Source organism: Anastrepha obliqua, chromosome 1, assembly GCF_027943255.1.
Source record: "Anastrepha obliqua isolate idAnaObli1 chromosome 1, idAnaObli1_1.0, whole genome shotgun sequence".
Taxonomy (NCBI): domain Eukaryota; kingdom Metazoa; phylum Arthropoda; class Insecta; order Diptera; family Tephritidae; genus Anastrepha; species Anastrepha obliqua.
The window spans coordinates 28,878,269-28,896,047 of record NC_072892.1 but is presented as its reverse complement, the minus strand read 5'-3'; the positions used below and the strand labels follow the sequence as shown (position 1 = coordinate 28,896,047).

General features: G+C 37.4%; 1 protein-coding gene across 9 annotated transcripts in view; it reads right to left on the bottom strand.

Moving 5' to 3' along the window:
- The window catches only part of LOC129252928 (tight junction protein ZO-2), a 107,629-nt gene that overhangs the window by 17,839 nt on the left and 72,011 nt on the right, over nt 1-17,779 (bottom strand). For 7 of the 9 annotated variants that reach the window (XM_054891107.1, XM_054891113.1, XM_054891112.1 and 4 more), the window contains 5 exons: nt 16,301-16,889; nt 2,649-2,882; nt 1,743-2,311; nt 1,376-1,530; nt 1,206-1,305 (listed from right to left, as the gene is read on the bottom strand). In XM_054891107.1, the coding sequence (XP_054747082.1) occupies nt 1,206-1,305; nt 1,376-1,530; nt 1,743-2,311; nt 2,649-2,882; nt 16,301-16,889 (1,647 nt within the window). The remainder of the gene's footprint in view (nt 1-1,205; nt 1,306-1,375; nt 1,531-1,742; nt 2,312-2,648; nt 2,883-16,300; nt 16,890-17,779) is intronic. The other 2 variants (XM_054891108.1, XM_054891114.1) reach the window with 1 other exon arrangement.

Genomic DNA, 17,779 nt, shown 5'->3' with positions numbered 1-17,779 from the left:
GGCAATGTGTCAATAAAGGACAAGCAAATTAAGTTAGGTCAAGATTTTATTGGTCTAAGGCCTTTTATATATAATGCGCCTAACCACAGCAGAGTACAGTTTCGTCATGCCCATTTGTAGTTGCGAATCTGTACAAGGTAGTGTTATTGTATGTATCAGCTGTTTGATGCCTGATTGTCAAAGAGCGAAAAAATACAAATCTTTTCCTCTTCTTTCTTCAATTGAAATTGGACAATAGCCCACTAAATTGTTGTATTTGTAAAATCTACTCGTACTCGTATAGATTCGCCTTGAAAGTATGCTTCCATTGAAATCTTGGTTATTAAATGTAAAATCTGTGTGGTTTTTTGAAGAGTTTATCCAGCGACAAAGGCGATGTCGTTGTGCTTTTAGCTCATCATCTTCGAAATCGTGGAAGGAATAGGCGTAAGAGGTATTGGATTCACCTGTGTATATGAAGAAACAGCCGAAAGCGGTTATTCGTTGCTGCCTAGGAGCTGTGTGAAAATTATGAAAAGTTTTGTTGATTCTAACGAATGTCGAAAGATGCTTCTCACTCTTTGGTTTCGGCAAAAACCCAAGGTTTAGAGAATGCGCTGGCTCAGAAGAAAAACTAATTATAAATTTAATGTTTTTTTTTAACAAATTTTTATTTATTGATAAACAGCTATTAACAGTTTTTAGTCTGTCCTTACTGCCCCTACGCTCCGGCACTGAAAGTATTCGACGCGGTACGAACTGGTGGTAGTAGAGAAAGAGGAAGACAGCGATAACCGCGCCATGAATATTGTAGAAGTTGTAAAGATGAAGAAGAGGAAGAAACAGTTGAGCAGCTTCTTTGCAATTGTCCAGCCTTAGCTAAAATCATAGTAGGTTTTCTAGGAAAATATTTTTTCAATTCTCTTACGGAACTGCCTGGCGTTGGGATGGGACCACTTCTGCGCTCCATAAGAGCCACAAAATGGTTCAATGAAGGCAAATAATTGAGGTTCTCGTGTCGTATCGTTGTATCTCAACGGACCTGAAGGTCTAAGTGAGTTGGTTGTCCAGACCGACTACCACAATAACCTAACCTAACCAAAATGGGGCAAACATTTTTTTTTGTTATGGATATGATAAAGTTTTGCTGGACCCCGAGGTCTGCTAGTTAGAAATAATATCACAAGATACAAATGGCATTCCTTAAACAATAATTATTTCCATACCTGTATTTTCCATAGTCAGTTTTCGTTTCAACAACTGACTTACGTGGACTACTTTCAAGTCCCAAATTGGATGGCCGTTGTAATTGTCCATTACGAGTATCTGTAAAAACATACATATATTGAGGACAATTTGAAATGTGAAATTTTCTACAAACGCAAAGTTGAATTACCAATATTTCTCGCTGAATTGCTTTCATGGTAAGAGGGTCTGACGGGACTGCTTTGGCGATTAAGATCGTTGGGACCTGAAAAGCTGCGGTGATCGTGGGTGGTGCGCCCATAATCTGGCGCTTGGGAGCTCATACCAACGGGTGGTAGTGGTCGGCTTTTCATTGGAAGAAAGAAATTGCAAAGTGACATTATAAAAGCCGTGGCTTCATTTCTTATTACTATATAATTAACATCCCGAGCACAAGTAATTGTGTCGTAAATTCACATTCACCGTTAGCATTATAAAAAATGAATAAAATAAATATAAAAAATACAAAAAGTTATGCACAAAAAGCAGGTAGAATGTGGCAAGTTGTGTGCGCTTACCTCGCATTCGGAACGGACTTGAGATCATCGGGTGCGTTTGGGCCAAGTCTGCCCAGATTTTGTACTGTTAACTGTGACGTATTATACGAATCGTAACTGGACACACTGTCGTATGCACTGCCATTTTGTTGTGTTACTTTATTACCACCAACCGGTGGATTGGAAATGGCTGCATTGAGAAGTGCCTGTCGTTCCAATGAAGCATGATGACGATCCATTGAGTCGCTGGTGCTTCGAGAGATATATTCAGCTTGTACTTCATCATTGACTATCGGTTTGCCAAATAGACGCTCCTGTGCCGATCGACCCAATGTCCCACCCGAGCTATTGGAACGAGGAGGCGGCGGCATCTCACCTGGTCCAGGCTTAGATTGACGATCGATACGTGGCGGGAGATCAGGTGCATGCATACCATAAAATGATTGTGGGCGTGTGGAGGGCATTGATGAGTCAGAAACTCCAACACCTGCAGCAACTATGTTGGATGCTGTCGAATAGGCACCATATTTATTGGTATCCATGGTTTGGCGGCGGTTCGGTGGTAAATTCGCAGCGTGGTCATAGGGAATCTGATACCAGAAAGTGAATTTTTTATTACAAGAGAAGAAAATTTCGATAATTCTATAATTGGAAAGAGCCTAAGGCTGATGTTTTTAAGAGTAATTAATATTTAATTTAAAGTTATTGAATTTTGTTAATGAATTTTTTACGCGGAAAAAATTGTTGAAGAGCATGTAGGAGTATTGTAAAATATATTTATGAGTCTATGAGTGACTAGTTCGCGTAAGCAACACTTAAGTATTTGCCCATATTTCAATTATTAGTGGTATTATTTTATACTTCATAAGTTTACAATAAGAAAATGATTGTTAAGGATGTATGATTGTGTAGGTGTTTGCCTCTTACCGTATATGGAGGTGGTAGTCCATCACCAACAGTATCTCTATCCCTATCCAAGTTATCCTGATTAGTGGCAATCGACGGATCTGAGCTCGATTTGACCAATTGCGGCAAATTACCAAGGGACAATGACGTCGACGGTCCCGGACTTAATTCCAAATCAGATTCCGGACTCGATGCATACGATAGACGGGAGGTGGTCATAGGGAAGAGGAAATCGTCGGAAAGGGATTCAATCGGCTAAGATTGGTTCGATAATGGTACAGTTAGTTAGATAGGTATATTTGAGAGAGTGTTAAAGCGAGGAAGGAAGAGATGATTGTATTGACATAAAAATTTTGTTATTTATCAGGAGCAAAATGGGGATATTAATTAAGAAACATATTTGTTTTTCCAAAAGTAGCAATTAACGTTAAAATATAAACGTAAAACAATGAGTATATATTTTACATTATACAGAGAAAAAAAGCAAAAAGGAATTAAATAAAAATAGTAATAGAATATATGAACGTTTTCGAAATATATTAATTAATTAATAGTCGAGCGTTGTATTGGACGTACACAATTCGAACAAAGGACGAAATGGAACAAAATACGTTTTTTGTTAATTGGGTTTGGTTTGAATTGTGCGGAGTGATTTAAGCAAGGGAATGACCATGGTGATATTTGTCGAAATGATTTTCATTAAAGTAAGAAAAATGAAATAAAAGTAATAAAAACATTTAGTTAGCAACAGTGTGGTAAATACATACATACATACATATATAATTTATAACCATAGCAATTAATTCGAATTTTGTATGCTTACTGTAACAAATAAAACTACAAAGCGATATACTCGTAATATAAATAATAAAATTTGTAATGGGCTTTGGTCGTGGCAAAACATTGACATATCCATGATAATTTACATTAGACATACACATAATGATACACATAATATTTCAGGTTAAAAAGTATGCTTGGCAAAACTCCTGGGAAATGATGAATTCCATGCAAAACAGAGTCATTCATTAAAATAGTTGAAAAGAAGAAAATAGCGCAATTTCGTATTGTTACTTGAAAATCGAACAAGTCTGTTAGAAATCAGAAGAACTTAAGGGGGGCCTCTACTGTAAAACTTAAAAAAAATCGATTTTTTACTTTTTGTTGAAACATACTCAGAAACAACTCCAGAATGTTCCATGAAAATCTTAAAAAGAAATCTTGAATAGTTTTCAAGTTATAAAAGTTTTAGCAAAGCAGGTATAAACTGAGCGCTCGAACGGTTTACGGTCATATGCGCTTGATCAAGAGATAAGACGTTCCCTACTCCAACCTTCTACTTGGTTACCCATGTCAGAATATCTATAGATTCTTTTGACCTTTAAAATGCTCATTGGATATTATTTCGGATAAAAGAATAAAGCATTAAGAGAGGGGAGCAATATTGTGGATTATGCAAGAATTAAAAATCGAAATTGGCGAGCGCAGCTATGAATATGCGATTTTCGTCCACAATCGTCGTGAGAAGAAAAAGGTTAAACATCGCTCTGAATCCACCCACGAAGCCCGAAAAGCTCGTACAGAGGCTCTTCTTGAAGAGGATAATGAAATATTAAGAGCAGACGAAATGTTATATGGGGCAGGAATAGCTGATTAAGCTGTAAGTATGAAAAATTGTTTAAGCGTGTTTTTCTCGAAACCACGTTTTCAAAATTGCCCACATCACAGCTCCGTGAAAAATTAACATATCAAGCTCAAACTTTGATAGTATATTTTTAACAATATTTACTAGTTTTTAAAGCTATGGTGGGAAAAATTTATTATTTATAACCCCTTTTTTAATAACAAAATGACAACAAAAAAATGTCGATTTTTTAAAAAACTTCAAAAATTTTACAAAAAAATTTTTTTTTTGCAAGTAATAGGCTTAACAACTAAAAATAATTATATATAATAAAAAAATTTGGTTTTTTTCATTTCAGATTTTTTTTAAATGCGCGACAGTGTGGGCAGATTTCAAAAGGCGTTTCGGGGGAGCGGCTGTACAGCTGCCATTTTGAAATGAAAATAAATTTAAAAAATTTTTTTGTACACTCAAGACCTGTGTTTATGTAACCCTAAACTTTTTTTTACTAATTAAATTAATACAAGTATGAAAACAAAATCCATGAAAATTTGATTTTTACAATAGAATCCCCCCTTAACAATTTAATTGGAATTCTAAAAATTATGGTAGAGAACATACAGCCGTGGTCAAAAGTGTTAGGCACCACCCTAAAAGTAGTTTCGTTTTTTCCCGACAGAGGCTTTAATTGTATTTTTTCACAGCTAACTTCACACTTAAGTCGCATTGTCATTATATGTTTTGACAGCTGATATATATAGCAAGGCTTGTGTGTGAATAAGTTCAATTGATTTTACGCAGTAGTTTTTGGTCGGTGCTCTTTTAAATTTCACATTTTACTTTTTTAATATAGAAAAGATAAAAATGCGGTTCAGCCAGAAAAAAAATTAACCGATGTGTATGGAGAAGATGGGTTGACAATACGCCAGTGCGAAAACTGGTTTTCAAAATTTCGATCCGGCAAGTTTGATGTCGCAGATGCACCACATTCTGGAAGGCCGGTTGAAGCTGATAAAGACGCGATAAAGGCATTAGTTGATGCAAATCGGCGAATAACAACACGTGCGGTCGGTGAGAGGTTAAATTTATCGAATTCAACTGTTTATGACCACCTGAAAGCCTGGGTTTAATCTCGAACCTCGATATATTCACAAAAAAACGAAATTACTTTTCGAACAACCCAATACTATGGGAAAAGCCATGGCACATTTGGCGCGTAAAGTCTAAAAAGTTGCATTTTTAAAAGTATACCGAAAATATTTTGGCATTTTAAATTTGGTAGTCGTCAATATGTGAATAATCTTTAGTGCAAAATTATCAAGCGGGTATAAATAATTTCTTTTATCGAAATATGTTTCAACAAAAGAGTGAGAATGCAAATTTTAAGTGAAAAAGGGGAGTCGCAGTTGAGATTGCAAATTTGGTGGGATGTTTGCGGTGCGCAGTCGAATGTGCTATTAAGCGATTTGTGGAGATAAAACCCCACCATAAAGCATCAAAAAGTGGAAAATGGAAGAAAACGTTTCATTAGTGTACGGGAAGACCGAAAACTTATACGCGAGTCTCTCAAGGATCATACATAATCCCCTTGCACCCTTGCAGCGGCTCTGTCAGAAGAAATTGGAAAGTCCATTAGTGCTCGCACAGTAGAAGAAGACTTCTGGAAGTAGGTTTAAAAGGGTGCAAAGCTCGAATGAAACCGTGGCTTTAAGAAAAAAACGGAAAAAGCGTTTAGAATGGGCTCTCCGATACCAGCATTTTACGTAGGAAGATTGGACGAATGTTCTGGGGTCTGATGAATTGAGCTTCGAGGGAGGCTTGGTTTACATCATTTTAAAATATCAACAACCATATCTTCTTATCCTAGTTCATAGCTTTTTAGTCCTAATTATTTCGAGGAAATAACACCAATCTTATAAAGTGATATTTTTCCTTTATTACAGGTATCTGGAATACCTGACGTTGCGTTCGTGAGGCGACGGGTTGCCGAGGAATATCATCCAGATTGCGTGATACCCGCTGTTAAGCATGGGGGAGGCAGCATTATGATCTGGCGTTGTATGGCCGCTGATGGTGTCGGCGAAATGTTCATTTGCGATGGTCGCATGGATGGTCAAAAGTGCATAAATGTATAGGAAATTGTAATTTTGCCTTCGTTAATGCACATTTTCCGCGACACTAATTTAGATAGAGTTCAATATCAATAAGACAACGCGCCTTATCACAAATCAACGACTACGATGCGTTGATTAGAGACAATAACAACATTTTGTTAGATTGGGCAGCACAGTCTTGAAATCTAAATCCCACAGAGCACATGCGGACTATTTTAAAACGTAAGATAAAGAAGTACAGCATAACATCGCAAACAGCCCCGAAAAATGATTTAATTCACGAGTGCAGCGCATAAGTACAGCCGAATCTGCAAAGCATGCACGCAACATGCCCCAGAGCATTGATACTGTTACCAAATCTAAGGGTGGACCTACTAAATATTAATCACTAATTCCTTATATTTGTACTAATTTATTAATAAAAAGTTATTACTTCACTTTTTACAATGAAACATTCAGTAATCAATGGGGTTCCTAACACTTTTGGCCAAGGCTGTACGTCAGTCAGTAAGTCTACTTTCTTGTCAATCATTTCTTGGAAAGTCTGACATTAATGCGTGGTTTCTTCTTTTCAACTGACTTAACATTGAATGTGACAATCTCATGCTAAACGTTGATTGCTACTGCCAAAGATATTACTTGAGTCACCAGCAGCGCTACATGGTTTTCTACCGGTGTAATAGCTTTTATTGTTAATGAGGTGATTATGAATGCCAGCTGATGTAGAAGTTTTAACTAAGGAAGCGGAAGAGGGAGTGACTGCAGAAAAGTTTCTAACAGCCGGCGTTGGGCTAAAATTATCATCTTGTGCTGCTGCTTGCATATCAACCTGCTTTCTAGTATTACCATTGTTAATAAACTGACTGCTAGACGAGGGGTATTCTCCGTATGTGTTCGACACCTTAAAATAGCCATTACAGTCATCATTTGCGCCACCACCGTTATTGAAGGCAGCACCGGAACCGGTGTCAGTTTCATTATTGTCTTCACTATTTCTTGTGCTCAAGCAGTGGCTGTATCCTTTTTGTGGTGCCAACGAAATGCTGTTACTGTTCATTACGCTCGTGGCAATTACTGCTACTGGCGCAGCAGTTGCTGAGCATAGCATTGTTTTGGACTGTTCCGAGGTTTTTACATTATTACATTCTAGTATGTTTTTGCCCTCTTTCATCGTTTCGTTAAGCAAATTTAAATTCGAATCAAATATAGCCGATTTGTTTATTAGCTCGTTGTAGTAGTAGGCAGTGGTGCGCGGCTCGACGGAATGCGGCGTGCGTCCAATAATGCGCGTAGATCCGCCACAAATGACGCCACCATAACTATCATTTTTCGGATTTCCATCGAAATTGCTGTTCATAGCGGAAGCGTTGGTGGTAGAGTTTATATTCCCTATGGACATACTGCTTAGCAGATTTGGTTGCGAGCTGTGGTATTGTGACGTTACATTATCGTTTAATACGTCATTGGCGCCATTTGCGCGTTGCATACAGGATGTTTTGGTGGCTAAGCCACCGGGCATAGAGGAAGCTGGTTTTATGATTGGTATTACTTTGTAAACACAGTTTGGCTGTTTTAGCTTACCAACTGGCGTGTTGGGTGTGGAATTGTAATTTATTTCTTGTCTTAGAGGTGGTGGGCGTGGCGGTGTAGGAGACCGTTGGTCCATTGATAACGAAAAGGAATTTTGTCTGCCAATGGAACAACGCGGTACTGAAGCTGATGATGGGCGACAGCAGGGAAAGTTGCATGGTGGTGCAATATGTGGAGGGAATATCATTTCGTTTGGGGAATCAGGAAACTATTGGATTACCAAGGAGTATGAGAGAGTAATCAGAGAGTTAGAATATTAATAGTTTCCTCAACCAGTAAATACACTATTTAAATTATTGTAAATTAAAGCTTAATTAATGAAGAGTGATTTTTTATATTAAACCCTTATAAAAACTCGTTTACAAAACTCAAAAGTCAAAAAAACAAAAATATATATTTTTCAATAGTTCATTTTTCACATCTTATTTGTTATCACCAGCTGTACACATACGTAAAATAAAACACTGTTTGGATGTACACCACACGAAAAAATTATAAGACCAACTAAATTTCTTATATTTTCTTATATTTGGATATACATCAGACGAAAAAATTATATGATCAACTAAATTTCTTATAATTTTATTATCAGTTTAAGGCTTACAATTTATGTTTTTCATTTTTAATTTTAATTAATTATTAAAAAAAATATTATATTTAAAATAACCAACATAGAATTCTTGGGGTTTGTCTCTTATTAGGAGCTGAGTAATTTGTGTTGGATCCTACTTTGATTATAACTTGTTGAAGTCAGCGAGGCATCGATTTACGGCGGCCGCCGTAGCCGAATGGGTTGGTGCGTGATTACCATTCGGAATTCACAGAGAGGTCGTTGGTTCGAATCTCGGTGAAAGCAAAATTAATAAAAACATTTTTCTAATAGCGGTCGCCCCTCGGCAGGTAACGGCAAACCTCCGAGTGTATTTCTGCCATGAAAAAGCTCCTCATAAAAATATCTGCCGTTCGGAGTCGGCTTGAAACTGTAGGTCCCTCCATTTGTGGAACAACATCAAGACGCACACCACAAATAGGAGGAGGAGCTCGGCCAAACACCTAACAGAAGTGTACGCGCCAATTATTTATTTTTTATTTTTATTTATAATATTTTAATAAATTTTTGACTATTCAACATTAATCGGACTTCTAATAGCCTATAGATGGTGACGCCAATCAGAATTAACGGCTTAGCATAATTCGGAATTATCTCAGGAATTAAGTGTTCTTTCTTATTCTTATCTTTCAAATTTGATGAAAATCAAAATTTTCATAAAATTTCCCTTAATCCGCTTAATTCATGAGAATTAAATCTAGTTTTCAATCTAATGCGAATTGAAAACTAGACTTAATTCGAATTAGATTGAATATAGACTTAATTCTCATGATTTAAGCGGATTAAGATAAATTTTATGAAAATTTTAAAGAGAAGAACAAGAAAGACTAGTTGCACTAACACTTTCGAAATTTCATTAATTGTTTTCAAATAGGAATTTGAGAAATAGGAATTTAAGATTTTTTTTAATAAATATCTATTTATTACTATCAGGGCTGCTAAAACCCGTACTTGTCGCCTGTAATACATCTTCTACTAACAAAACTATACAATAAACAAATCAGCTGTTCACCGTCTAACAACCATCTGGCACACTACAATTTTAATCCAATTTTAATCAGAATTAACTGCGCCGGTAATCCCAATTAACGCCTCCATCTATCAAGGCTTTTAGCGCTAATAGCTCCTGGTGACACTCAAGCATGCATGACCAGCAGCTTATATGTGTGCGTGTCGGGTGACACGCGAACTTGCTTCAGGTCACACATATTTGTTGTCGGCTTTTGCATGATGAAAATCAAAAATTTTAGATATTAGCGTCATGCACCCGACACGCACACATATAAGCTGCTGGACATGCATGCTTGAGCATCACCAGGAGCTATAATAAACTGCTTCCATTTTTGAAAACCGATTGAGAAATTGGTATTTTTTCACTGCCAAAATCCCTGTTGTTGATTTGAAAGCATGAATAACTGCATTGTCATGTTGGAAAACCCACTTCTTATCGAAATTGTCATCGAAAAACGTAATAAGCGCTTCGTGCAGAAATTTTATATACTTGCCACTATTCATTTTTGGCTGTCCAAACCATGACAGGACCTTCTCAGAAATTACGAGCCATTCCTTCCTACTTTTTCTTCCGTTTATAATGCCATTACATTTGGGAACCAAACTGGTTTTCATCGGAAAAATTACTCTTACCCATTAATCTTCCCAAAATTGGTACTTTTCTTCAAATGTCAAGCTGACCTGTTTGTGTCCTGTGGTTAACTTAGGTTTAGGTCAACTGCAGATCAGCGGTTACCCCACAGGAACCAGAGTCAAATAATTGGAATCAGTTCTACAGGAATCATGAATTAGATCAGCAATTACGTACGCGATTTACACAAAGAGCGATGGTTCGGTTTAGAACACTGCCAAACTGCAAAGTGTTTTGTGACAAGCGCGAACAGAAAACTGTCGAACTTTCTTCTAAAACTTAGTAGAAAAGACCTTCGGTTTATGCTTGGTATTTATTATTACAAGACACAACCCCTGGGTTTAGCATTTGACTACCATTGGCATCATTGAGAACCCGATTTGCCTGTCTTGCTAAGAAGAGGCGGATCTTACTATGCATTTTCTCTGTGGGTGTCCTGCCTTTACTAGAGCAAAGCTACACATTTTGGGTTCCAAAGTCTTTAAAAAGAGTAATATTCGTACTCTGAAACTGGTGTATGTTTACCATCTCTCGAGCTAAAGCATATTTTCAGAGTTGCCAAAGAATCTGGAAAACTCTCAAAAGGCTAGCTATCTCTGTCTCGGTTTCTATCCTTTCCTATCTCTCTGTCACTTCACCTTTTCCTCCTTGAATATTTACCCTTTTACTTAAATTCAATGGGCTTTTTAGCCTGAGTATGTTAGGAGTTAACATTCTCAGTGTTTCTTGGCTCGCTTTTTTGTTCAAATTTAATTTCAGGATTAGGTACTCGTTTTACATATGCTGGACTACTAGAAGCCGTTTGAAAAATTTGTTGCACACGACGGGTAGTAACTTCTAAATTACGATTAACTTCTAAATTATTTTCAGCAGGGATATTTGATGGATTTGTAGCTAAACGTTTGATTTCCCGAACACTTGTAGCGCTAAGTTTTTGTTTTCTAGCACTTCTCTTGGTGCATCCCTACTTTCATTTCAAATGGAAGTAGTGCAAGGCCACAGTTTTGCTTCTTTTTAATTTTGAAGCAATTTTTCGCATTGCAAATCCTCTCTCATCATGACATAAAATTTGTCCCTGACTCAAACTCAAACATCAAAGCTTTTCCACGTGGCATACAAAAATTTGCGCCTTACTATCATAAAATACCAACAATAAATGTCGAATAATTTCCGTGAAACATACAATCAACGAAACGGTATTGGGAAATTTTTCTATTATTGCTTTAGTAGATATCATCATAATCATCTTGGTCTTATAATTTTTTCGTGCGGTGTATGTAAGCGTATGCATTAAAATCTCATAAATCCTAAAAATATTGTTAGTTCATTTATTTCATGGTAGCGTAAGTGCAGCATTAATACCCCATGCGGGTATGTGCCTAAGAGGCTTAGAAATATTATACGTATACGATGTCAATATTATACATACATACATACATACATACATACATACATAGTAAATATTACAGTACTCTGAAAACTGCGAGAACTCACATTCATTAATATGGAAATTCACAAATGTGACCAAAAATTTAAATATACTCAAAATGTATTTAACAAAGTATGATTGATTTTGAAGGTGCTCTCATAAGGAAGGCACTATAGTACATATAAAAAATATTAAAAACAAAATTTTACCCATTTTAATTCGTTTGTTTATACAATATTTTTTGGCATTATATCGGGTGTTTTTTAAGAGCTTGTGGACTGATAATACTAAGCAGAAATATTGTTGGAAGGAATTTTTTGATATTTTTATTGGGTTGAGGATAGTTCATAGCGTTTCTATATTTTCTTTTTTTTACAATGATTTGTTTGCTGTTCGGCAAAGGGTAATTAATTCCTTGATAAAACTCTTTCTGCTCAACTATGTTAATTGTATTTTTTAGTTATTTAATTTTTTATTAGTTTTAAAGCTTAGAAATGGAATATCCAGGAGGCGAAAATCAACATTTTCGACACCTACTTTTGCTTGCTTTTCTCGAGTAAAAAACTGCCGAAGCAGCCCGGGACATTTGCGTCCTATATGGAGAAGGCACGAAAATGGTTTGAAAAGTTCAAAAATGGCGACTTTGATGTCGAAAACACGTCCCGCAGCGGAAAGTCTTCTGAATTCGATGAAGAACGTCTCAAATCACTTTTGAAAGAGAATGGGCGCCTATCAGTCGTAAATTGGCGCAAAAAATGAAATGCGATCATAAAACGATTTTCCATCACCTTCCTTCAATGGGATTTACCCAAAAATTAGAAACCTGGGTGCCTCACGAGCTCAACGAAAAGAATAAAGAAAGTCGGTCTCAAATTACTTTTCAGCATCTCGCCCGCCATCGAGCAAGAGGCGGGCATAAACAGCGCTTATAAAGGGTTTTTCAATAAGGGCGGGTATGCATGCAGAATTTCAATCGTGGCGTTTGCTGTGTGGCACGTAGCGCCGTCCTGCTGGAACCACATGTCGTCTAGATCCATATGGTTCAATATGGGCCATAAAAAAAGAAAGTGTGTGGTAGTTCACGGAACCCGCACGATTGAAGTGAAACTTCTTTTATCAACAAATCAATAATTTAACTATTATTTCAATATAATGCATGCAGAAGTCATGGAAAGCATGGAATGGAATTTTATTAAACAGAATTATTTATTTATTTTAATATAAAAAGAAATGAATTTATTGTACTCAATTACATTTGGTTCTCGGCATTGTCATTATCATTATTGGATTCGTTTTCCAAAAATGAAACAAGGGCTTTATGGTAACTGAAATACGTAAAAAATGATCTACATTCTAATCTATCAAGGTATCGATGAAATACTGCATCAATGGTAGTTCCGCATCTTGTTGTTGGTACTTCACCATCATTAACCATATTTAAATTTAATTTTTCTTTGAGAAAACTTATTAGAGTCTTTGATCGCTCTTCTGCAAAATTGACATTAAAGTCGCCACTTAAAATCATCGGAATTTGATGATCATGTTGTCCTAGCAACTCAGACAACATAATTAGGTCCATGATACTGATGAAATGACCGCCCATCGACTGATCGATTTACGGAGAAATGTTCTTCATCGATATCCTGATGCACAGATGACAAATTATCACTTATCGTACAACCGGAGGATTCACTGTCACGGTGTTCAACAGTAGCTCTTAATTTTTTACGCTCCAAATACTCACGTTGCCGTTCAGCACATGTTTTCGGTTTCCGTTTTTGTTGATTTGATGCCATATTTAACAGAAATCAATCAACAAAACAAAATATGTTTGTAAGATTTGCTCAAAACTACACACACACTCTATGACGCGTCTCGCGTTACTAATAATATTGTGTTTGGGAGAACTGTCAACTGTTTCCACCGAAATGCGTTCGCAAAGTGTATGGTCTTTGGTATGGTAAACAGATTTATGATACATTATTTTGCGGCGACAGCACAGCGCAATAGCCCAGCGGCTAGCAATGTGGGCTTCCGATCCGAAATCCTTGGTTCGAATCACAAGAAAATTTTTTTTTTTTTTTTTTATACATTTATTTCATTTTGTTTTATGATATGTTTATGAGCAGATTTTTTTCATGGCAGAAATACACTCGGAGGTTTGCCATTGCCTGCCGAGGGGCGACCGCTATTAGAAAAATGTTTTCATTAATTTTGCTTTCACCGAGATTCGAACCAACGACCTCTCTGTGAATTCCGAATGGTGATCACGCACCAACCCACTCGGCTACGGCGGCCGTCAATCAAATGTCATATTGACAAATTGCAATCATTGTTGCCATATTTCGCCAGTCTTTTAACAGATGGCGCTGGCATAGCGTGAGTTTTACGTAGTTTAGCGTAGTTTTACTCCTCACAGCGTTTCATCCACGCCACGCTTTTAACAGATGGCGCTGGCGTAGCGTCACTTGTCGATGAAACGCTATGGTTTTACTCCTCACAGCGTTTCATCCTTCGAGACAAAAGAAGTTTCACTTCAAAAATTGGAAGGGCCACCACGTCTATCGAAAAATGGGCGCAATGCGCGCAACGTTTGCGTTAATGAACACTCATTTTGATAATAAAGTTTTATCATTTGAACGTGCTGTTCAATCGTGTAACTTGCCATGATGATTTGGCATAAACAACTGAATAATAAACAAAAGATTTGACAGATGTCACCAAAACAAAATGGCTGCCACCCGCGCCTATTGAAAAGCCCTTTACATCAATATGAAACCAAGAAAGGAGTGGGTGGCTCCAGCCAAGAGTCAAACCGGATCTTCATCCAAAGAAGATCATGATATGTTGAGAGGGATGATGCACTGTGAAATGCTTAAAAAGAATGCCACAGTCAACAAGGAGCACTACATTGCCCAGCTTCACCACGTGAATGAGGATATTCGACTTAAATGACCTGATCGACGTGGTCAAGCCATACTCCTTCACGATAACGCCAGTCACCATGTTGCACAAGTCGTCAAAGCTGCACTACAAGAGCTCGAATGGGAGGTCATTCAGCATCCGCCGTATTCTCCGGGCCTTGCACCGACCGATTACCATCTTTTTCGCTCCCTGTCAAACCATATGAAGGGCATTACCTTCGATAACAAAGAGGTCTTTGAAAACTGGCTCAACAACTTCTTTGACACCAGACCAGGCGATTTTTGGCGGAGCGGCGTCAACAAATTGGTCGAGAGGTGGGACGAGGTGGTAAACAGCAAAGGCGAATATATGGTATAATTGATTAACCTATTAATATATGTAATTATTGTTTTTTGTTGAAATAATAGTCTTTGGTAAAAATGCTACGAATTTATTCCCCAATCTTATATTATAATCTGGTAGATAATTTCATGGCATTTATTTTTTGAGTATAAAGCAATATCCGCCATATGTCCGGTGCGGCTATGAGTTATACTATAATTTTGAACTACTTTTTCCGATAAATCTGAATAGTAATTCTAAATGAGCCCAATTAGCAAAAATGCAATGCCAACGATGGTTATTGGCTTCAATTCTTGCACGAACTGCATTTTATAGGGACGTCAGCCAAGAAGGACAACGACCAACAAGTTGAGAACGATGAGGAATCGATATTTCGGCAACAGATCGCTTATGAACTTCGCAAATATATTTATTTATATATTTTTTTCTTTCGAAAATAAATTTTAATGGTTGGAAGCGTTGTTTTGGCGTTAAGGGGGGGGTAGGGTCACAAAATCGAAATTTTTTTTCTTCACTCATCTTATAGTAAATCATTTCAAGAATGTTGTGTCAAAATTTTAAGTGGATCGGAGCAGAACTCTCAAAGTTATAGCCTTTGTAGGCACTCTCATACGTCATACTTTAACTGAAAAATTCGACTTTTTTAGTTTCAGATGATCCTACGACGAATGCCGATTGGCACCGCAGAGCACCTCTCGAAAAACATATCTCCAAAAAAACTCTGTCATGGGCTTATTTGTCAATATTTTATTATTAATATTTTTTAAAAACTTATTGAAAAGATGTACAATAACATGCAACTGATTTTATTAAAGTATCTTAAGCCATATTTCTGTAAAAAATTCAAAAAAGAAGTGTTTTTTGTTTGAGCGCTAAACCCTACCACCCCCTTAAACGATTCACCACGACTTGCCAAACCTCACTGAACAGAAATGTCAGCACAGTTTGCCATTCTCAGCTCTCAAGCTATTTGTTATTGATATCGATAGTTCTTATGCAGCTAAAAAACACCCGATATTTCCGTAAAGAGCGCCTATTCGTAACTAAAAAAATATTTTTTTATTGTGACGTTCTTCTAATAAATATTTTTGATTCCGATCTTTTTTTTAAGCACGTCTTGTGGTTTTCAGAGATCAAATACCAAGCAATTATAAGGGTTAAATACATGACGCTAAAATACTGGCAATTAGTAATATATTATTTTATGCTATGTTATGTGGCATAACTGTTATGCAACCGGAATATTGTAATATTTAACTTATTCCTTAATCTGCCAGATAATAACCAACCTTAAAGGATCTTAAGAATGCAATGCATTATTCATTTGAATTAGAATTCTGCTGAAATACAACTAAAAGGCATAATTTCTTGTGTTGTTGTTCATTAGCATCTCTTACCTTTGACTCGGACATCCATACCGCACCACTTTGTTGTAGATCAATCGCATCGCGCAGTTTTCGGTACCACGACTCCTCGTCGTTCAACACAATGTGAGTGCTAAATATATGCGACCAGAAACGCTCCAATTTTTGACATTGCTCGAGCAATTTTTTCGAGCTCTTATGTGCCGACTTGGGCAATCTGTGGCGTAACTGCTTTATGACATGTTTACTGTCAGTCTTCAAGAATATAACGATCGGATAGAATTGCGCATAGTTTAGTCGATCGACCGCATTGGGCGTTATATCCAACAGAGCGTGTTTGCCGCGATCCATTATGTCGCGTATATTCGAGAGGCGCACTATCCGACCTTTCGTGTTCGACTTATCATCATCTTGTAGCGGTGTTGAGAACTTATCGGGAAATTCTTTAGCAAGTTTTTCACGCGCTAAGTCAGACACTGGCCCGAAGAGTACCAAAGGGCGAACGAAACCCGGATGGCGCAGAACTACACGTTCATATGCAGGAAATTTTGATATACTATCAGCAAAAACCACATCATCCCAGTTTTCCCTAGACAGACTTTTCGAACGCCGGTGGGTAGACCTATGAAATAGAGAAGTAAGTAGTTTTTAGTTTCGATCAATAATAATAATAGCGTAATAGCTAACATATCTGATAATTTTCTATAAAACAAAGACGATTTCAGGTGCTGTTCAAACTACCGCGGAATACAGCTTATGTCACAGTGGCTAAAGATATTGGAACGATTCCTCGATGTACGCATTAGAAGTATTGTTAAGATCACCAACAACCAGTGCGGTTTCGTGAGTGAAAAGTCGACTGTTGATGCTATCTCTTCGTACGGTCATAGAAAAACACCGTATAAATAAAAAAATCTGTCTGAAGTCTTTATTGACCTCGAAAAGGCGTTCCACCGCGTGCCTAAAGATCTCGTTTGGACGGCATTAAGAAAGCACCTGATCCCGAAAACTATCATTAAACTCGTCATTGTCACCTACCATCAATTAACTACACAGGTAAAATGTGCGAGTGGGCTGACTCAAAGCTTCAACGTTAATGTGGGTTTACATCAAGGCTCAGCTTTAAGCCCTCTTCTCTTGAATCTGGTGAAGGACTTCCTTACGCGTGAAATCCAGGGAAATCTCCCTTGGACACTACTGTATGCGGACGATGTAGCCCTTACTGTACGCGGCAAAGCCATCCTCCAAGAAAATCTGGACCGGTTGGTGACATGGCTTGCATCGAATGGGCTACGAGTAAGCAGCTCCTAAAATCAATAACGCCCCCCTCAAAATCGTTGATAGCTTTAAATACTTGGGCTCGCATACCAGCGAAGATGGCACCTTCGAACGAAAAATTGCTCACCGAATTCATTGTGGATGGCAAAGCTGGAGAGCAGTCTACGATGTCTTGTACGACAAGAGAGTTCCACAAAAATTTAAAGGTAAAATCTACAAAAGCATGATCAGGCC